This window comes from Mytilus edulis, chromosome 7 (genome assembly GCF_963676685.1).
Source record: "Mytilus edulis chromosome 7, xbMytEdul2.2, whole genome shotgun sequence".
NCBI classification, from domain to species: domain Eukaryota; kingdom Metazoa; phylum Mollusca; class Bivalvia; order Mytilida; family Mytilidae; genus Mytilus; species Mytilus edulis.
In genome coordinates this window covers 49,395,329-49,419,279 of record NC_092350.1, presented here as the reverse complement: position 1 = coordinate 49,419,279, position 23,951 = coordinate 49,395,329, and the positions used below count along the sequence as shown (strand labels likewise).

At 31.0% G+C, this 23,951-nt stretch overlaps 1 protein-coding gene across 2 annotated transcripts; it reads right to left on the bottom strand.

The window, feature by feature from the left end:
- Positions 1-4,534: 4,534 nt before the first annotated feature.
- LOC139481713 (transmembrane protein 117-like) lies at positions 4,535-23,871 on the bottom strand. Of its 2 annotated transcripts, none has more exons than XM_071265182.1 (6): positions 23,794-23,871; positions 17,371-18,422; positions 14,387-14,622; positions 13,716-13,973; positions 6,330-6,453; positions 4,535-5,585 (listed from the first exon to the last, which is right to left on the bottom strand). In XM_071265182.1, exons 2-6 carry the CDS (start codon positions 18,380-18,382, stop codon positions 5,008-5,010), a joined length of 2,208 nt encoding a protein of 735 aa, XP_071121283.1. In that variant the 5' UTR covers positions 18,383-18,422; positions 23,794-23,871; the 3' UTR covers positions 4,535-5,007. The 2 variants fall into 2 exon arrangements, with proteins under 2 accessions (XP_071121283.1, XP_071121284.1); XM_071265183.1 differs by lacking the exon at positions 23,794-23,871 and adding an exon at positions 23,520-23,661.
- Between the last annotated feature and the right edge of the window lie 80 nt (positions 23,872-23,951).

Here is a 23,951-nt window from a genome sequence, read left to right as displayed (position 1 = left end):
ACTGATATAAGACAACTGTAAAAACAGTAGATATGTGTTTACACATCCTGCATTGCAATAGATTTACTTCTTTTATATTTACAGTTACCCATTTATTTATAATGATATCCATTTCATAATAAAAACAGAATGCCATAATTAACTTGAAAATACTTCTTTTTTAACAGAAAAAACATAATTATTTTATGGCTATTTTAATTTTAATATTGTAAAGAAAATTAGAAAAAAAAAATTAAAATCTACAGAATTATAAAACCATTTCTTGAACTAGCTTGAAGTAATGAATTATTCTTGCTTGCATTAATATCATTGTTTCCACTAAAACAATAAATCAAATTGTTGAGAATGAAAATTTGTTAATTTGAATGACTGCGGAAAGCTTTGTTCTTTAAAAATTAAAATTAATGATTCACAAAAAATAAAGACTGGACACAATGTTTTCTTCCATTCTAAAAATATAATTTTTTTGAAAAATAGAATAGAGATCATAAACTACAAGGAATAAACATTTAAGTTTCATAAAAAAAACTTTGAAAAAAGAATTTACAAGGAGAAAAATAGAGTTATCATAAACTATTCTATAAACTATTTCACTAAAATATAACATGGCTCTAAATTTGTATTATACATAGTTTTCAAATCTAAAAATATACATATATTCTAATCCTCTGTCAAAATTAAATAACCTAAGGATACTTTATGTAACAAATTTTGGCATTCAAATAAAACAATCTGTAAAATTCAAACCTAGAAAAATATATCTCTGCCATTTTCTCTTTAATCATGTGACTTGACTTACAGAGATCAGCACTATCTAAATTTAAAATATGTTAGTTTATAGTCTAAAAAAAATCTGCCAATTTGCCATTTTTTCCTTATCCGTAAATGATATCTTGATGACAAACATGGTTTTAAATAATTCTGTTATGTTATTTGATAGAAAAACAAACGATTTGTCAGTGAAAACTATATACTGAAGTAATCCTTATTATGAGACCATTAAGCAGATTCAAAACACTCTATTTTGGGTCATTTGGTTTTATCATGCTTTTTCCCTATTCCTTATTATTGGGAGAACCAGTAATAGTTGGTATGAAAGGGAAACAACTCTATATTTTATTTTTATCGTCATAGCCATTATTTCAGTAATCAAAGTTTGTAAAGGGCTATAAGAAAATAGCAAGAATGTTTAAAAACCCCCAAAACTATGTTTTTCAGACAACCCATATCAGATTTGTTATATAAAAATAAAAACTTAAGTCCAAAATGTTGTCAATTCCCACAAGTTTCACTATATATATATATTATATATATATCAGTAGAATATTCTACAAATTACAATACAAATAATTCAAGTATATATAAATATGTGTAATACTACATAACATGTATCATAATACAATATTGCACCAGTACCATATATTATTATAATGCTTTTTATATTGTATTTAACATACACAAGATACATTAATACATTAGGTTCATATTATATATCAATTTATACAACAGTTAATTATCCTATATCAAGAATTAATACATAGAGGAGTTTAAATAGAAATTATATTGGTAAATATTTCACTTTGGACCCGTAAACATTACATTTTGTCATTTTATAATTTTCTTATTATCCCATGAAATTTGAATAAATTTGATAGCTGATTGAAATTTTCATCGGATCTATGAACTAGATATTGAAAAAAAAAGGAAACCATATTAAATGATTCTAGTTCAAAATTTTATTTCTGGTTCAAAATCTTGTTTCTAATTCAAAATTTATACAAATAACTTTGCACTAAAAAAAAAAAAACCACTATCTACTAGGAACCCCCTTTCCCCTAAAAAAAAAAATAAAATAAAATTTAAATTTTTTATGTTTGTAGTTTTCTTGGTCCCTTGTTTAAGTAAAGGTAATAATAAATGCAGCACTATTAAAAGTTTTGTACAATTGATTAACTACAGTTAAAATTAACATTTTTTGTGACTTGGTCAGGTTGTTAATAATACAGTTACTATGTGAGGTAGATCTATGCTTGTGTTCAGTGAAAGGACTTTCCTTTACTTTCCGCTATAAATACTGAGGAAAGTCACAGGCCTTGAAATTAAAGTTTGTTACAATGTATCATACCAGCATACTGTGGATCCATTTATTTTTCGTGGGTATCAATTTTCTTGTATTAAGGAAATCTTACATGTTTGTGGGTACTTAATTTTGTGGTTTGCCGAAGTCAGCATAAAAGCCTATAGGAAATTTGCCAATCGTTTTCATTTAATTTCACAATTCACTTGTACCTACAAAAACTGGAATCCTATCACGAATAAGAATGAATCCACAGTATATAATTTCCAAATACATTATATTAATACATCACAACTTTCTGTCTCTTACAATTCAATAATAAATTGAGGATGGCACACATTTCTGGGATTGTTAGTTTTCTATGCCCTCTAACTACACTTATTTGGCCTTCCCATTTGTTTTGATTTGAGCCCAGCTAATCAGTCTTTTTAAGATGAAAAGAGCATCTAGAATACTAAATCTTTGATGACGTTTTTCATAGGATATTTTCCAAATTTCTGAAAATTATTCAGAAATTCAGGGAAAAAAATCTGTTTTCTAATTTACATACATGATAGGATTTGCTAGGAAAACATCTTTACTCTTTAACCTAAACAAATTAAAGCTGTGTTAGAATTAAACAATTGTTTGTTGCTATTAACTTTTGGAGAACATATAATCTTAAACAGTTAAAAATTAATGACTGTGATTACAGGGTATATATTTTCAAGAATTAAGAAAAAATATTTGTTTCCTAGTTTTAACAAATTGGCCGTAAGGAATGATTATTTTGATGAAGACTTGAATTTTTGGTTATCTACACCCATAAAATCAACAAAAATGAGTACCCTCTAATATTAATGAATTCTAAATTTACAAAAATCTATACATCTCTCCATTTCAGAAAATAAGAAAGGCAAAGTTACACTAATATGTCATGTTGAGAACATTCAGAATGATTAATGATTGAAAATATAACATACTTTTGTCAATTTAAATTTAATATATAATGACCATATTTTTTTCAATAGAATATAAACATATGAATTAAAAATATATTGTATGGGGAACAAAAAGGCACATACCATATGAATTTTATGGTTTTAGAATAATAAATATTTTCTGAAAATAAGGAAATAACAAGAAACAAATAAACAAAGCACCAACTTCATAAAACATTATCTAAAAATACAAGAACACAATAAAAAGACTTTCAAGGAATATCTGTGTGTGTCAATTTTTTTTATTTTTTTTTCTCAATAGCTCTATTTTATATCTAAATTTTAGGGGTCAATTTATTTTAAATAAGTAGAATTTAATGATAGAAATCTGAAAATATAATAACATCAGATAGATAGCAAATTAAGTACAGTGTATAAACATAAAAAGCAGTCTAAAAAATAAAAGAAGGAAATAAATATAGATTTGTTTTACCTCAAACTGAATATGAAAACATGCCTTGAAAATGTTCTGAAAAATATATTAATTTACTGGAAAAGTAACTAGCACACATATATGTATGAATAAGGTGAATTAACAAAAACAATATACACATATGACAATGTTCTTTAAATATCAAATAAATTATCACAGGGATAGGATGGTAAATTAAGAATAAAAAATGTTAAAAATACAAAACAAATAAAAAAAACATCAACAGAAAATACTCGTTATGAACATAGAAATAACTGTTTAACAAAACTAAGATTCAACATAATGTTATGTACATGAAAAAACTAAACAAAAACTTGTCTTATTTCTAAATTCCTGCATCAGAAAGATTTAGAAAATTGTGATACATATTTTGTACTTGACATTTTACCTTAAAATGTACAAGGATGAAATAAAATCATTAAATTTACACACACAAAAATTTACATAAAAAAATTAACTTTAGCAGTTTCATGATTACCTATGATACAAAATCTAAAATAATGAATAGAACCATAAAAGTTGTAAAATTGTGGTACAATTGTATGAACTTTTCACTATGCTACTCAATTTTTACTCAAACTTATTTTCGTATTGCAAATTATTCTTCTAACCATTTGATTTTGTAGCTCCTAATGTTTGTTTTTTCACATTTCTATGGCTTCATCAAAGAGAACCATTTCAAATGCAGCAAACCTATATGAGTAATTTAAATCTGATATGAACTAATGCAACAATTTTGAACTAGAACTTCTAAACATTAATTCATGTAATTTTGCTTATCATTTCAAATTCAATACACATTATCGCTAATCCCAGCTGACCCGGCCGCTTGAACTTTTGACGCATACAACAATCACTTTTCCATTGTGGCGTCAGATATTTTGTTTTGTGACATAAAAAATTTACGGGAACCTGTGTGATATCCATGGCCAGTAATGGCGGACAAATAGCGATAAGGTGTATTCAATTGTATTATAAGGCATGTAAGGGTAATGCTTTCTATAAATTGGCGACACATACAACTTCCAACTTTGTAATATATTGGAATCACTACTAATGTTATTACAGTTAATAAGCACAGACATCATTTCAAATTCTATTGCAAGAACATGAAGAAAATGCTTTCAACTTCTACAAATCTGAAACATGTACAACTTTTATGAAAACATTGTACAACATGTACAACTTTTATGAAAACATTGTACAACAAGTACAATGACCATGTACTATATTTGAACAACTATCAATGTTATTTGAAAAAATAAGCGCAGCCTTATATAATTAATAACAAAGCATTAAAACAACAAACAAGGTATTAAGATACTTTGAATCTATTTTTAACCCAAAGAATACAGTAAGCATATTGAGTCCCACTAAAACAATTGTAAATATAAATTTTGTATCTTAAATAATTTCAATTATTCTAAGACTTCATTTTTTTGTCTAATGTATTCAAGGAGAATGAATACACTACATGTTATGGTAATAAGAAAATAAATTTCATACAATAATTAATTCTATGTTGCTGGATCTGTAGATGGTCGATCGTTTTCTGGAAAATCAGCCTTTGTATTTGTATTACGACGACGAGTAAAAGCAAGAAGTTTTGGAACAGCCTTCACTCTGTTTCTGAGTGAAAACTTCTTCCCAAAACCTTCTGTAAATAATCTGAATGAAGATTTCTTCTTTGGTTTTGGTCTTTTTAACAGCCTTCCTGCATATGGATCTGTTTTGGATGGTTTGAATCGCCCAAACTGCCAAACAAGTACTCCAAATGTGATGAAAGCCGCTATTGCAGGGATAAAGGCAATTGCCTTCACTGCTAAACTATTATCATAAAACCGTGAATTCATTACACCATCTTCAGAAATGTATGTCTGATTGGTCAGTGGGTTGATGGTAGAATTCCTGTAACTAAAACTCATCAAGGTTTCGTTATGGTTGTCTAAGCTAAAATCGTCATTGACGGTATGGATTTTCCCGTCATTATCCGTATACTGACCATAATCATATGGAGCGTAAAATATCTGATTCTTCCACATGTTTAGGTCAAGTATCATAACAAGGAACAGGATACCATAGTTGAACCATTTACCTGTAAGACAACATTTTGGGGTTACTGTGGATTCATTTATTTTCATGGGTACCAATTTTAGTGGATTGAGGAAAACTTCCATTTTTGTGGATATTCAGTATAATTGATAATAGATTTGGCAAAGTCTGCATATATATTCCTTAAGGAAATTTGTGATTTGTGGAAAATTTTACTTTGTGGATCCCCTGTACTCACAAAAATTGGTATCCAATGAATATGAATGAATCCACAGTTTACATGGTATATTTCTTCATTAAACCAAACAAAATCTATTTTTTTATTTTGTTCCCAGAAGTTACCAGATAATTGTTTTTGTCTGTCATAAGTTTCAAATATTTTCACCAAGTACTTGAATAATACTCAATAAAAATAAGTAATATTGGTACTTAATTAGTGATGCTGAAATTTCTAGTTACAGTTAAAGGGAAAATACTATTCAAAGGATGATTCAAATTACTGTAATCCATACCTATATTTCAGTGGCTGTCGTTTGTTTCTGTGTTACATATTAGTTTTTCATTTATTAATTTGTATATAAAACTAGGCTGTTAGTTTTCTTGTTTGAAATGTTTAACATTTGTCATTTCGGGGCCTTTTATAGCTGACTATGCTAGAATTTGCTCATTGATGAAGATGTACAGTGACCTTTAGGTGTTAATTTCTGTATCATTTGGTCTCTTGTGAAGAGTTTTCTCATTGGCAATCATACCACATCTTCTTTTTTATATACATATTTAAACATACCTGTTATATGGATCTGCCATTTATCTGGTCTGAAGCATTTAGGAATGTCAAACCTGATATGGGCTGTGTTTATACCAGGAAGCTTTATATCGATAGCACTCACAAAATATGGAAAGTCCCAATCCTGAAATAAAAAGATCTCTTATGGAAAGTTGTCTCAATACCAACAGTGTTCCAGCTAGACCGTTTTCAGAGGGTGCAGCGCCCTCCCTTTGCCGAGTGGCGCCCTTTGCCCTTTTTACAGTTTCCAGGGCGCCCTGCCTTTTTTGAAGATCGATTGCATATTAATTTGTTCATATTGATATGATACGCTAATTACTAAATTTTACCTGGGGAAAAGTTTATGACTTTGTTTACCACCCCAAGCTAATCAACGGTTGCAACTGGTGTCATAATCTGTTGTTATAGGTAATCCGTTTTATATCGGATGGGTCATTAATGATCATAAACATTAATTCATTCAAATAGAATAGGTCTGTCGGCAATTATCTTTGAGGAAATGTGCATACAACTTGGGCACAATTTGCGATGTTTACCGTAGTTTCATGGAGGAAACGTAATGACAGAAAGTTGAAAACCATAATAAACTCGTTGAAGAAATTGTTTACTTGTTTTCCGTGAAATAAACAGAAAATTCAGACGTATTTGTCATTGTTTGCCTTCATTTTTGATACGAAAATAACAAAATCGGCTGCCATATTGTGATCATATTTACATCATATTTATGTACTGTTTATAATCCTCCAAAGAAGGAGCACACCCAAATAAAGAAAGATAACTCAATCTGAGTTTTTCCCTAGCATTGAGTAAGGCAGCAACCATTTGATTTTCTGGGGGGGGGGCTATGGTTTTTTTTGGAAAAAAAAGTTTGTTTCCAGGTTTTGGTGAAAAATATAATTTGTTTTCGACCCTGAGAAAAAAAATTTGTTTGTTTCACCCGCAGCTGCCACTATATATATGTAATGCTAAAATTGAAAGAAAAAATTTGTTTTCGGTTTGTCGCTAAAAAAATAGATTGTTCTTCGCCGAAGACAAAAAAAAAAGTTTGCACAGAAAAAAAAAACATAGCCCCCCCCAGAAAATCAAATGGTTGCTGCCTAACCCATTTACATATTCTAAAATATGTCTTCATACTTCTTGCTTTAGAATATATATGTTTAGGTATTTATTTTGAGTTATGGGAAAAGTTAAAGAGGGTCTTAGTAGCAGTGTTGGTAGGGTGCCTTGGTTACTTTTTCTGTATTCTTTATTTTTGATACAATTTAAGCACAGCAGGGGAAGAAAGGTGAAACTGGTAAAATGTGGCAGACCATAGAAACAGTATGAAACATAGCATCTTTCAAAACATGCTGCATATAAAGTTCAACTGTGCCAAGCAATGATAAAAAAACTTGTGTGACAAGCTGCTTGACAAGTTTTTCAGCCTTAAAAGTAGAAAGATAAAGTTCTATATGGGCTAATGATGTTGTTCTTGTATAACCTGTGATTCAACGAATAAACACAATGTTTGATTAACATCTTTTATTAAAATATGCCCTTTTCATATTATCATATCGCGTGTTAAATGCCCTTTTCCAGGATTGGCACCCTGCCCTTTTGAAATCCTAGCTGGAACACTGACCAACCATAACACATCTTATTTTTATAAGAAAAGAATATTGAATTAAGGTTGGTGAACAATAAAAGAATATGATATTTTTATAGGTTAGTTGGTCATCTCAACATGATTGATTTTTCTTGCTTGAGAAAGAGTGAGAATCAAAGCGTGAAAGCGCTGTAAAGGCAGTTAATTACAGGTTGTGTGTATTTCTAGTCCAGTTATATCATTATCTTCCATAGAACAGAGGTGGTTTGTAGAATTTAAGATTTAGAGTTCTTTTGTACCTAGTTCACCTATATCTATAGTCTACTGTTTACAGTATATTTTCTGTGCCTCCCATGAAATGCATTTTTAGCCATGGTCTTGTCAGTTTGCTTTAAATTTATGAGTTTGACTGTCCCTTTTGTGTCTTTCGTCCCTCTTCTTTAGACATATAAGAACTTTTTCTTTTCAATATAAATAGACTATTTTTAATTATTGATTGTATACGCATATTCTATGACTCCCATAAAAAATAGTTCACAAAGATTGACTAGTCTCTGTACTGTGTGTATAGCAAGAACATCAAGTAACATAATGGTAAATGTACATAGAAACATGTCAACTTTTTTGATGACCATACCTGCCAACTGTCAGTATTTGCAGAGTATTTCCCCCATCGAGCTCGAGGCTCCCAAATGGCAATTTTGTAAGAGCAATTTTGTCGACTATTTTAAAGAAAACAATTAATTCAACAATGGCTATGAGCTTGTTAATGCACGAAGAAGCCAAAAACCACATTAGAATATATTTGAAGGGAATCCATGACAAATCGTCCCACTTTTTCACTAACTCGCCCCACTTTAAAAACAAGAGTGTACACACTGAAATGTCTCGCCTTCTTTACTAATCATTGATATTATGTTGATAGTCCTAATAATAAAGCTTTATTACAACTGTCACTTAATCTTAACATAAACCAAGAAAACTAAACATTGACCTTTGGACCATGAAAATGAGGTCAGGGTCAGATAAACCATGACAGGTTGGCATGTACAGCTAACAATTCTTCCATACAACAAATAAAATTGACTTATTGCTTATAGTTTAAGAAAAACAGACCAAAACACAAGAGCTTAACACTGAGCAATGAACCGTAAAAAATGAGATCAAGGTCAAATAAAACCTGCGCGACTGACATGTAGATCATGAAATATTTCCATACACCAAATATAGTTGACCTATTGCATATAGTATTAGAAAAACAGACCAAAACTCAAAAACTTAACTTTGACCACTGAACCATGAAAATGAGGTCAAGGTCATATGACACCTGCCAGGTAGACCTGTACACCTTACAACCATTCCATACACAAAATATAGAAAACCTATTGCAAACAGTATAAGAAAAACAGACCAAAACACAAAACTTAACTATAACCACTAATCCATGAAAATGAGGTCAAGGTCAGATGACACCTGCCAGTTGGACATGTACACCTTACAGTGCTTCCATACACCGAATATACTAGACCTATTGCTAATAGTATCTCAGATATGGACTTGACCACCAAAACTTAACCTTGTTCGCTGATCCATGAAATGAGGTCGAGGTCAAGTGAAAACTGTCTGACGGGCAAGAGGACCTTGCAAGGTATGCACATACCAAATATAGTTATCCTATTACTTATAATAAGAGAGAATTTAACATTACAAAAAAATTTAACTTTTTTTTCAAGTAGTCACTGAACCATGAAAATTAGGTCAAGGACATTGGACATGTGACTGACGGAAACTTCGTAACATGAGGCAACCATATACAAAATATGAAGCATCCAGGTCTCCCACCTTCTAAAATATAAAGCTTTTAAGAACTGAGCTAACATCGCCGCCGCCGTAGGATCACTATCCCTATGTCGAGCTTTCTGCAAAAAAAGTCGCAGGGTTGACAAAAAAACTGCCCCAACCTGGATTACCAAATCGCCCCACTTGTGAACTGTGTTAAATCCGGTTAATATTACTCCTGCCAACTGGTCCCACCTAATGGAAATCGGTGAAATCTAGATAAATATATTATTAACCAGGATGAATTTAGTAATGCCAACTCGCCCCACTTATGGAAAAAGATGTTTTCCCATTGAATATAAGTTCAATTCCTTATATTGCATTATGATACATTTAACAGGTTTCTTTTCAATTGTTATGCAAATAACTAAGCTTTAAAACTTACAGTTATTCTTCAACAATGAGTTTTTTTTTTAGAATTATATATAATTTCAGTATATATCAATAATAGTAATTAAATTAATTTTCGGTTTGTTTGTATTCTGTGTAGATTAGTTTTCATTAAAGTGGTGCGAGTTTTTATTATTAATTATATATATATATATATATTAATCTAAATATTACCGTTTTTTTATTAGTAGGGCGAGTTGGCAGGAGTAATATTAAACATGATTTAACCAATTTCACATGTGGGGCGATTTGATAAATCAGTTTGTGGCGGTTTTTTAAAAAGTGGGGCGATTGACCAGTGGGGCGACTTGTCCTGCTTCCATTTGAAGGCCCCCTTGAAGGTTTTGTATGACTATATGAACCATCTTTCACGTAAAACCCCCATGTGCATTTTGAAAAGTTGTCAGATATGTTTCTAACTCCAGGCAAAATCTACCGAAATGAATGAAAAAGAAGTTTTCAATTAAGGCTCTGTGGCCATAACAGCTGTCTCATTAGCATTTTAACAACTTCCCATATTTGCAATTAAAACAATAGAAGAAAATTATTCAACGCAAAAACAAAACTTACATGTAAATATGAAATTCTCTTTACGGTATGAGTTTTTCTCATTGTTTGAGATTGTACAGTAGTACCTGTAACTGCTTATACCTATTTCTTATTCACTTTTGCTTGATAAACTCACTAAATATCATATACATTGTACCACATCTCCTTATTTTTATAAGCATTCCAATAACATGAACAATTGTAATTCAATTCTATATACCAAAGAAAAATGAACTGCACCACTTTCATTCACTAGTATGCATCTTTTGGCAAAATACAAGTTCTTAAATGACACAATATATATTTATTGATAAAAAAATAAAATTTAGTATACAATTCTTTAACAGGTATAAAAAAAGCACAGCTGTGTCATAACTAGTGAAATCTGTGCTGAAAACATAGACATTGATGGTATTTGAGTAATTCCATATGTGAAGCTCAACATTAGCTCGTCAGTTGGTGGTGGACAGTTATAGTTCCTTCCTGCAGGCTAGGATGAATGACTTTTCAGGAAAACCAATTTCACAAATCAAAACTTTCCTCTAGATTTCTCCTACAATATTCATCCAGTTTAGTTCTTTTGTTTTAATTGGACACCGTCATGATTTTTAATTTTGCAAACCATTCAGTCTCTTGATTGCAAATGGTGCATGAAAATAGGATGGGTATGGCAGTAGACAAGTCTCTTTAATGTGGGTTTGTGCCCTGAAAAAAAGTTTTATAACTTAAGTTTTTTTGAAACTTGTGCAACACACATACCTAAATAACTATAACATAGAAGAGAGCATCATTCGTGTCAATGTTTCGTTCCTGTTTACATTGTCATTGATATTTTTTCAGAAAGCCTGAGGCATAGCTCATGAATTCCTGTCATTACATCCTAAATTAATATAATTACTGCTAGAATAATTATCAGCATGATATACGTACACTATCATTGTACAGCCCAAGTCTTCAGTATATATAATTGTTGCATTCATTCACTCCTGTGTTCAGTCGTTCAAAAATATTTAAACATCAACAAATGAACTTTAATAAGGACAAGAAAACACTAAAAAGATACGTACATACCACCCGTGTTTTATAAGTGTATTTAAAAGAGAAATATATCTGGTTAAACGATGTATAAAGGAGAAATATATCTGGTTAAACGATGTATAAAGGAGAAATATATCTGGTTAAACGATGTATAAAGGAGGAAAAATTGTAGATATTGCATTACGATGCTTTCTACCTAATAGCACGTGGATATGTTTACATATTTAGACTTGACCCAGTATGACCCGTACCTTGTAGGTCACCGCCGTCGTTTAAACACTAGACTACAGTCGTGTATAAGACAATAAAAAGCTTAAGCCTGTACTATTTGTGTGAAGTAAATGTGTTTGTTCTGTACATTTAAATTGTTTTACCTGATAGCAAGGACGTATATCTATCCGTTTCCTTCTCAATTCACTTTGTCAAATTCTTCGAACTTCTTCAAAACATACGTATTACTGCGCCCGGAAGTGAGAAAAATATGAGAAATCCTTGTAAAATAATGCTATCTTCAATTTTGTGGAATCCATTTTGTTATATTTATTATACAAAGATAAAAAAAGTTACGATTAATTATGAATTTGCATATCATTATACGGAACGTTTATGGACTATTTTTCCATAGCTGTATGTCGGTCATTTTGGCGGGAAATCATGTACACATACACACGTAGATTGGCTGGTACCACGTATACCCGATCGTAATGTTACACATCACATATATCAAATAGCTAAAACCTGGAACGTAGTACCGGGAACCAGGATAATACGTAGACAACATACATAACTAATACCGAAATTGAAAACGCTTTACGGTTTCTCGTTCATAAACCGAATTCCGCTTTGAATTATAGAAGATGCAATATTAATCATGTTCAGTCGACTTTTCATTGTTTTATCAACGTCTGAAAGAATCTTTAGATGTCAGATAACACTCGAAATTGACCCGACCTCTTTCCACACGGAATACACATAATGATAGTTTGTAGTCAGGTTGACTGCTTATAATGCAAAATACACACTAATAACAAGTTCTATAAAACGAACAATACACACTGATCGTTTCTTTAGTCCCCAATGTAAATGAAAGAAACAAAAACCATATCATACCATAAAAAGAAGAGGAGAAATTCGAACATTTCCGGATCTATTTCTGGCAAAAAGACCCCCTGCATAGATTGCTTATGAAAAGATGAACCTCATGACTTAAAAGTCAGGCCTTAAAGCACTGCCTTTAAAAACAATTGAGTAACTATAACCAATGATAATCTGTTTATCACTATTTTGTCTATGATGACATCGGTTTACATTGGCAAAAGCACATGCATCCTTAGTTTCTAGCCTTAATTTTTCATATCACTCTACTGTGCTCAGAAAGAAAATTATCAGTCAGTAAGATCAAAGAAAAATTTCGTAAAATAGCAATAAATAATATTATTAAAATTATTAATCAGAATATTTTCCCATTATGTGAGTCTGCTCACAAGATGATGTAGGTGTCTTTTGAGATAGTATTAGATCAATGGTTCAGCTGTTTTGATCATTCTGGTAGAAATAGTTTATTAGAATTTTTTTGTAGATCTAATTATGCATAGGAAGCAGGGTCAATTCTTACAACATCTCAGTGGAGTGTCAGCAAAGGACAGTAACATCAGTTGCATGGAAGCTTCACCATAACCATAGATTTCAGAGTTTTCAAATTCAAGTCTTAATGTTAGCTTTACCATTACAACTTTATTTTGATATTTACAGTTTCTTTTATATATTTCTGAGTTTAGTATGACATCCATTATCACTGAAGTAGTATACATTTATGTGTTAGGGGCCAGGTGAAGCATGCCTCTGGGTGTGGAATTTCCTTCTGCATTGCACATCCATTGGTGGCCTTCGGCTGTTATCTGATCTTTGGACAGTTTATTGTCTCTTCGACACAGTCCCCATTTCCATTCTCAATTTTATTTGTGTATATTTAAAATAAATATTACCTGTACAACAATTAATATATCCATGACCAATATAAAGGATGCTAAGAAAGCTCGGGAAACCTCGTTGCTGGATAAGAAGTCTCGATGAAGTTTATCCCATTGTATATAATCTGTAGCGATGGTGAACAGAACAGTGAAAGAAGTAACTGATGTCACGATCCAGAACAAAATAATTCTGTTATATTTTCTATTCCACCATTTTCTGACTGGTCTGCCCCAGTAAGGATATAGCTTCTCTTGAAGCATCATATCTGTAACCTGTTGAATTAAGAAAAGTTTGACTATTTACAATTTGCATGCAAAACTTCTATTGAATATACATGATATAATTTGGTTTGTAAAAAGTATATATTAAGAGCAATTAAGAGATAAATTCTGTTCAGAAGTGTTTAAATAATTTTGTGAAGAAAACTATCAAGTTCATTTAACATATTGATATATTCAAAGTATTACTATTAGCCTTTACCCTGATCAATACTTATTCTCAAAGTTCAGAATTAAATTTTATTTTAGAATACCCCCCTCCCCCTCCCCCTCTTAAAAATAAATGGTCATTTCCTAAGGAAGAAGCTACATGAACTAGCCTTTTTATATTGGACTTCAAATTCAAACAAGAGCACGCTTTATGTATATCTATTTGTCAAAAACAACTAAATAATGAATACAAGTACCATCCAAGCAGTAAAAAAATCTCCACACCAGGTTCCAGTGGCAGCTGCCTTCATAAAAATAGAATTGGATAATCCAAGTAATCCAGATATTCTATAATCTTCTGTGGAACTTCCTCCAGCTAGGAGGAAAGCATTATACAACCAGGAAAAGATAAATACACTGATCAGTGAGGATAAAAACATAATCATCCAAGATCCTTGGTCTTCACAGAACATCTTCAGTCTCAACAGTTTACCTGAAGAAAAAAATAAGGATGTAAATAAATGGAAAACAAGTTAAAATCAATATTTTATAATGAATATTTTGTTTTGGTTTGACGTTAGTGTTAGAATTGACAGGTGATTCATTTAAAAATGTGCACAAAAATTATGTAGGCTTAAAAGATTTTATAATTTCAACTGTTTTGGAGCATCATGATTCATATCTGTTATCTGTTTATTGAAGACAGGAATATGACAGTTGTTATCCATTCGTTTGATGTGTCAGAGCTTTTGATTTTGCCATTTGATAAGGGACTTTCCGTTTTGAATTTTCATTGAAGCTCAGTATTTTTGTTATTTTACTTTGTGCATAAAAATTAAGGTTCATAGAAGATATCTTTATTTGTAACTGTGTTGTCTTTAAACATTTAACATGTTTAAATGACATCAATCTCCTTATGTGATATATTTTCCACAAAGAGGAAACAGCAATAAAATTCAATGTTACACAAGTAAACAATGGTCAAATAACTTAAACTTGAGTTCTTACATGTCTTATACAAATGTTATAAAAGGTGCATTTCTGTTCATGCTTATTTGATCTAATATAGTTACTTTTATGCAGAATGACGCTTATTATATAACGCTCATAAAAATGATGTTTTAAACCGAATGCATAATAAATCGTGTAATTGAAAACAGACTAGAAAATGACATGCATTTAATTAAAATACATTTGTCATGCCATTTTGTTCCTAATGTTAAATACCTGTTAATATTACTGTTAAAAGAAAATAAGAAAGCTTCTGAAAAGTTTCAATTTCTTAATATAGAAATTTTAATAGGCAAATAGTATTGTTTGTGGGGTGGTACTGCATATTACCACATACTGATGTTATACATTTGCAGTTTAAAAACTATTATCAAGTTCTAGAACCTGATAATTCTCAATATTACACTGACTGGCATTTGATTCAAAGGAGGAGTTGTGTGCACAGCAAAACAACATGCAATCAAACTTTGTGGTCAGTCAAAAGCAAGACAAAGATGTTTGAAAGTTATTTTTGAGGGAATTGAAAGAATTTCAAGTAGACTTTATGATATGTTGTTCTTTTCAAAAGCATAAATATAGGAGAAACTTGTCATGAGAAATTGTAAATGGACAGATGTAAAGAGGGATGGACAAAGTTAAAACTAAAGAACTCTCTAAATTTCAATGCCAGGCCCTTATCAATTTCTATAATGACTACAGTTACCTCAGGCTAAGGGAGATAACAAAAAATTATGCATAGCTCTTAGAAATTGCCTCCCTTGATTAAAAAAAGTTCACACAAGCCGATTCTTTTAATATCACTATGTAATTATGGTATTACAGAGATATTTTATAGCGGATCACCATTAATGCATTTTTGACCAGGATTTGCTGAAAAATTCACCACAAAGAGTAAATTTTATTTAAATCACCTGTACATAATTAAATGCCTCTGAAAATGTCACCCATCATGCCCAAAGCATAATTTTGGGGTTTGCAAAATGAACCATGATGACACATTCTATACATGATCATAAAGGCTAGCCAGCATACCATGGTTCCTTCATTCCAACACAAATTTATAAAATCAGCTAATAATGTGTGCTTGCAATTTGTCAAACAAGGCTCTTCAAATTGGGAGAAGTATATATGAATATATCTGCAAAGTTTTCTATTCACTTCATTCAGGAGAGATAAAGTCTGATAAATAACATCACTTTTACTATTCCATTAAATTCAAAGATAAAGAATTTAAACTTCTGTACAACTCCTCCCTATTTCCCTCAGAGGAAGCCTTGTTAGGACATACATGTACAGTACACACAAGGTGATTCAACCAGAAACCTTTTAAGTGCTGATTTGTGAATGATATGAGTTGGTTTATTTTAGTTGATACCACTTGAACTTACTTGTGACGTAATTGTATTGTGGTGGATATTCAAGTTTTTGGTTTTACCAAATTCGGAATACAAGTCAATTGAAAATTTGTTCTTTATTGAACATTTAAATTTGTGGTTAAACTGAACCCCTTGAAATTTGAATCCCACAAATAATAATGAATCCAAAGTCTATATATAGGTCTTTAATTTGTGTTATCGCCAATATCCCCTCAAATCATCAGCAGTCACGATGATTCATTGTTAATCACTGGACAGCAGCAATAGTGATTTTTAACTGAATATCCTTGTGTGTACTGTATTACCTCATGTGTGTTGCATGTTTTATATATAATAGAAAAAATAAATATATATTAGCATTTGCACTGCTTTGTAATATGTACTGACTCGTATAATGAAGAAAAAGGTGATGTAATTAAGAACATCGAACACTTACCAAACTGGTAACCATCAAAGGTGAAAATATTACTTCATTAGTATGAATGCATAAGATGTAGTGATCATCTGGTTGGGTTTTTTTACTCCTTCATGTATAATTATTATTATTTTTTAGGACTATCAGGCCAATATGATCATGATGATGGTACTAAAATATTGTAATGACTTGACTATGTTTTGATTTATGTAATACATTAGTAAGCTAAAGATGTGTTATAGCCTACCATTAATTTGCATCAGAATCTATAAAAAAAAATAATCTAAAAAAAACGATACATGTATATTTCTGCCATACATGCCATAAAGCCAAATAAGTTACTTACAAAATATTTACTTCTATTAAAGGTACTACAGACATGTACAAACTTAGTGGTTTTTGTTATAATACTTATATGTATATATATTCATGCACTTACAGAAAAAAAGCTTGTGGACTACAAGCTTCCCAATAATCATCCCAACAATTATAGCAGAAAACCACAAAACAACTTTTAGTAAGCTCCATGCGTTTGACGGGTACCTTGTACACACGAAGGCAAAATCATTGCCAACTACAGGAATATTGCATTCTTTTTTACTGTGGGCTACAGGATCTTCAGCATAAATCAAGAAATTGCAAAATGTTACAAAGTAGGCTATAAATAACCTAAAATATGGGTGCTGGAAATAATATTTGAAATCTTTCGCCTCTTTATATGAGAACTGACTCAATGCATCCACTTGGTCTTCAGCTGTAACCTTGGAGTAACCATCTAATTCATCGACACCAGCTTCAATAGTAATTTCATCCATTTTATTAGTTGAATTGTTTAGTTCTTTTCCATTTAATTTTATAGATGGTTTTTCAGAATCTGTTCCATTTGTAGAAGGTTTATCTGAATCTTTTTTTGTGTCTTTAGCCGTTTTGGGAGTTTCGTTTGATTCTTTTTCATCAGTGTCATTTGCCTTTGTATGAACATGATGTAAATGAACAGTCATATCTTCCTTGGTTTTGCCTGTGTTTTCATTCCTCTGTTCCTTGCTATTTCTCTTGTTTTCCTTTGAACTGCTGTTGTTCATGTCAGCAGTTACTGCAGTAACTTCGTTTTCTTTTATTGATCTTTTCTTTTTTTTCTTTTTTGGACTTTTACTGCTTCCATTCCTCTGAATTTCTTTGTTTTCATCATCATTTCCTTCCTTATTTTCAACTATTATGTCTTCCTTTGCAACATTCTCCTCTTCTTTGCTTTCATTTTTCGCGATGTCATCTTTCCCATTATTTTCTTTAGAATCATTATTATTATCCGCCATGACAGAATTCTGTTGAATTTTCAGATCGTTGTCTAGATCTACAACCAGTAATCGATCTTGACTTGAAACACTGTGTTTGTCATCATCGTGGTGTTGTTCTTCAACTACGCCAGGAATTGAAACAGTTTTACTTGCCATTTTAACCCCATTATATTCCACACATCATGCACATTAGCTCCTGAAATGATAAGATACTAAAATTGACTTTTCATGTAACGGTAACATAAATTTTCCTGATCAGGCATAGTTAATGTGGTTCAAATGACAAAAATCTTACCAAAATAGTCAACTGTTATAAAACAACATTCATCTCTATTGCATTAAAAAGTAAAAACACAAAAATACTGAACTCCGAGGAAAATTCAAAAAGGAAAATCAAAAATCAAAAGGCAAAACCAAAAGTCCAAACACATCAAACCAATGGATAACAACTGTCATATTCCTGACTTGTGTTTATAATGCTGCCATTTCAAGGTCCATTCAGTAATATTTTCATACATAACGATCCTTCAAAAACAAGCTCTAAACTTCTGATTGAGTAAAGCCAATTCAACTGGTATTTTATAGCGTGTCACTCTATGTTGCAATATTACACTATTCATGCTATTGTTTCAGGTTTGGTGAAGGTTAGCACATGGTCGGTGTGGTCTATTAAAATGCATTTGATTAGGGATTTGTTTCTTGTTTCTCATTTTTTTTATAGATCAGACTGTTGTTTTTTCAGTTTGAATGCATGGTTTTATACTAGTAATTTTTGAGGCCCTTTATAGCTTGCTGTTTTGTGTGAGCAAAGACTCTGTAAAGTAGGCAGTACTTTGACCTAAATAAACGGTTAGCTTTTACAAATTGTGACTTGGATGAAGAGTTGTCTCATTGGCACTCATACCATATCTTCTGATATCTAATTTATTTGGATGGTGTGCACTTTCTAACAGTATCATTCTATATAAACATTTTTTAGGATTCAAGTGATCATCAGAACCACAACTCTCGAAAATGCTCATTTCTGGATTTTATAGTCATTTCCTGTCTGTGTACTGATCCAATTTTTAACTCATACGAAAACATATGACGCCGTTTTTTGGACATGCGAAAATTGCAAAGTAATTGGAAACAATAAAAAATTGTAGTAAGCCTTGCCAAAAAATCTAGATACATAAAAACATTCGACAAAACATGCTTTAAAATTTTGAGTAAACACCTGAATAAAAACTCAACAGGGAAAACTGTAAGCAGTGAAAATTATTATTAGTACGAAAACACATAACAAGATGATAATATATGATTTCTTTGCGGTCCATTACTGATTTTAAATTCACCTCTGATTTCAATATCCATCGTTAAAGCATAAAACCCATAAAACTTAAAAATACAAGTCAATAGTAAATTTGCAATTGATGAGGGGGGATAGGAGGGGTCCTGGTCCCGAAATCCCAGGCTTAAACACGGAATCCTGGGGGCCAAAATTTAAATAACTTTAATCCTGACATCCCGAAATTCGAAAAAAAGAATTCCCGGATCCCGAATGGGTCAATCCCGAAATCCTGATCTTAAAAACACCTGATCCCGGAGTCCCAATAAAGGTCCTATCCCCCTCATTGATATGTTAACATTTGCTGACATATTGAATCTGGTGGAATCTGATCAGTGTTTTCATTTCCAGAGTCCAGATATTTTGTGATTGTAATTTCATTCTTATTAGTGAAAAAATTAAGCAATAAAACTATACAAATGTATAAGTTTAATAAATTTAGCGTACATTGAGTGCTTTAAAATAATGTAACAATATATAACGTTTTTTTTTTTTTATCTTTTATTTGTTTTTCAATAGTCAGGATTTTACACACCCCATTATACTACCACCTGACAATGGTATCAAGGGGTAAATACAGAATATATAAGAAAAAAATATAGCAATATATAACGTTATCATAGTATGTAACCGTAGACACAAATATTATTGTCATATTCATAATTAACTGGATCCTTAACCAACCCTGTATTGCAACAATTAGCATGATTTAAGTCTCCAATGTAACAATATTTTTTTTATTATTGTTACATTTCCACTAGATGACTAGCATTTGTAACTGTATAAGATACATGTATATATGCACACTGTTAGTGTTACAGACACATATTTAGCAGTCAGAGCTCAGACATAAATAAGTCTGAATCTGCTTTTGACTCATAGAGGTCTAAAGTTGTAAGTTTTGAGATTTGTCTCCCTTTAATACAAGACATTTAATAAGTCAAATATTGTTAAGCAAGAAATAATTGACCAGAATCAAAAACTTGCAAATATCGACTCTTACAAGTATATTTATTTAAAGGTCATGCATCTAAATCAAATAATGACAACATTAAAAGACAATGCTTTGTCTTCTAAAGAAAAATATGAATGAGAGTCTAAAAAGTCGGAGACAATGTTAATAAACCTTACAATGCAACCACCTGGAACCACACTTAATGAGGTAAAACATCTGTGTTTAGTAAGGATGTTCAATAAGATAATTAAATATAGATAGCTCAAGTCCTTGTGAACTCTCAGACAGGTTTTTGCTGTCATAGGTGGTGTACTTTGGCCACCAAGTACAATAAAGTTTTTTCATTAACATAAATAGACCTTAAAACAAGTCTGTCATTTTCTGACTTAGATAAGTCTAAAATTGAAAACACATTTTTATAATAAATACATGTTTTGACTTCTTTAAAGTCATAAGAAACTTCTTTAAAGTCATAAGAAACGAGTGACCGGTGAAAAATAATGTTCTTCCAATTCTTGAACCAATGCATACAAACATTTTTTCAATCGGTCAGTGTTGTTGTGAAAATATGGCAGGTAATTAAAGTTTGTGTTTTGAAGCCGAAGTTTAACGATTGTCACCTGTTTGTCAACAATCAATGAACAACCAACAAAAAAGCATGGAAATTGAGCACGTGTTTAACATGTAAATTCAGATAATAGTTTATTTTAAGGACATCCATGCGTATTGCGATCATCAGATTTTTACGGGATGGGTCACACTGAGGTCACTTTGCATACAGAAAATATGTCGGGGGAATTGCTTCCTTCCTTCCAGGAAGCAATTAAAATAAAGTAAACTTCTTCTAAATATGAATATATTAAAGAATTTTCTTCAGAAAAAAGTATATGTAAATAAGTTTTATAATGAAAACTATCCATTGAGTTATAAAAAAACATATATGGACCATAATTTGGTATTCGGCCTTTGGTTTCTTTTTGTATCCTTTTTTATAAGTTCTAAAATTTTAACTTTTATTTTGTGGGTTGTGTTGGTGTTAGAATAGTATGAATGGAACAATTGAGTTTTTCGAGAAAAAATTAATACATTTTGATTCACCGTTTACGTGACAGGAAACCAAACAGGAAACCAATCTTTATTTTCTTTATTTTGCACAATATAATTCAAAAGGCATAAATAAACACCATTACTAGTGTTACTTGCTTCATGTTAATATTTAAAATCTATTTTCAATGTTATATTAAAGTTTTTTTAAACGTGACAGGAAACCATAAGAAACCGAAAGCATTTTTTTAGTTTTATTTTATTGCAAAATCTGCTTAAAATAATCTGAACAGTATACTTTTTCTTAAAATCCATCTTAAATGTAACAGTATTATAAAACTCCTAAATATGTGCTTGTTTTGAAAACAATTAGTACAATTTATTCAGAATTTTCCATATTTTCTTCATTGATACAGGATACCATAACCGTTGTATCTTGATGTTTTGGCCAAAAAAATATATTTATATTTGGTTTTGAAATTCCAGTTATATAAAATTTATTCCAAATCATTGGCAATGTAAAATTCTTTAAATCCAGTAAAGAAAAAAACTTTTAACTTGGAATTAAAATCTTTAAAATAGGCACCATGTGATATTTGTGACCTGTACACCATCTACATGGTTTCCACATTTTAACCTACTTTAGTGGGCTAAAATCAATAAAGTTCTTCCTTTCAAGTCATGCCTGGTAAAAGTTTACTTTTCCTTTGACAAGTTTATTGCGTTTCTGAAAAGTGTTTGCAGAACATGAATAAAAAAAAATAATTAAAAATTGTGACAAAGTTACCAACTTTGTACATTCCTAGTGTAACGGTATATTAACATGCATTTTTCATTTGATTATCTTTATTCACCTAAAATATCCAGTAATATTTACTGCTGAAGCAAAATCAATCCAACGAACATCGGCACCATGATAAGAGACGTAATTTCGATTGAATTTTCCAAGGACCCTTTACATCGTTATTGGGAAACGTAGTGTGTTTAAACGTCGGTCAAATTTGAAATCGATTTTGTCAAGTCATTGGGCATTTATTTTCACACAAGATCGTATGTAACATTATGCACATAGGAATAATAATAGACCCCCGGCGCAATCTCTTTGAAAATTGTATTTTCCTTTTTTAAACAAGTCGAAACAAGTCTACAGATTATGTTTGCTAACATCCCGTTGGAAACAAAAACAATGTTTAGAACTAGTATATCGTATGTCCGGCTGTAAGGGCGTGATCACATGTTAGTCACATGTTTCACGTATGACCGGAAATGATTAGAACTTAAGGACAAAAACAATTTTAATAAATAACTGGACTTCTGTTTCGTGTGAAATGTAACGCATAACGATAACGTCATTTTCTTACTTAATTATTACGAAGATCAAAACAAGAATGTAAATCATCTCTGATTTACCTGTTTGAACATCTCGCGAGAGTTCATATTTGCATATTGTTTTTAAGAATTCTATTACAACAAAGCAGATTACATCATCTAAAATTTGCGTTACGAAATCGGACACAAAAATCACGCCACTGTTCTTACATCTGCTACATAAATACTTATAGTTCTCGGCATTTTCTTCTCACTATTCTTATTGGTCGATGTTCTTTGTTATTTGAAAGCAAAAGTTACGAATTTGCTGGTGACGATTATCTATAAATCAGTCAGCGTTATGCTCTTCGGAAGCAAAAAGTAACGCGAGAAACGACACAAAAATACGGTTGTAGAATCTTTGAAATTCGTATATTTCAATTTTTTTTCTAGGGAAGAGTAGCATACACTTGTATGTTAATAAAAATAATGGCATCTTTAGATGTAGTTACAACTTTTCTTACAGTAATTCAAATTTTATCACTTTTCTATAGTTATAGGAAACGGAGCCCAATAGCAAATTATGGTCCATATATGCATTATTTTTTTTAATTTGAAGTTTCTTATGATTTAAGTCAAAAATTCAAAAATGTTACCTCTCAATAATTAAACTGACTTTTACTGTATGGCAAATTTATCAGTTGTTGGATTTTTATTTATCCGATGTGTGACTCTTCGTTTAATTGACCAAGACACACCCTTATAACATCAGATAGATGGATTTATAACAATTTTGATATGACACCCACGTAAACAATGCTATGTTGCTAGCACCCTTTTATGTCTGTTTGTGTCATTATATAATAAAAACTAATTGTATTTTTTGTGAGTGTGATATTTGTTATTTTAAAGCTTAGAAACTATGTTTACCATTTCGGCATTTAAAATCTTGACAGATTTATGTGTCTCAGGCATGATTTCACATAAGAATGTTGACACATTAGTTTCGTACTCAAAGATTTTTATTTATTAAAAAGGAAAAGAAAAATGTACGACTGAATAAATGAGAAGACATAGACTTTCAATAA

What these genes read in the sequence shown, in the direction of transcription:
- LOC139481713 (XM_071265182.1), bottom strand. Translation starts at nt 18,382, where the DNA reads ATGGCAAGTAAAACTGTTTCAATTCCTGGCGTAGTTGAAGAACAACAC. An exon ending in ATTTTTTTACTGCTTGGATG is followed by an intron (nt 13,974 to 14,386) that starts GTACTTGTATTC and finishes TTAATTCAACAG; the next exon opens with GTTACAGATATGATGCTTCA. An exon ending in ATGGCAGATCCATATAACAG is followed by an intron (nt 5,586 to 6,329) that starts GTATGTTTAAAT and finishes GTTGTCTTACAG; the next exon opens with GTAAATGGTTCAACTATGGT.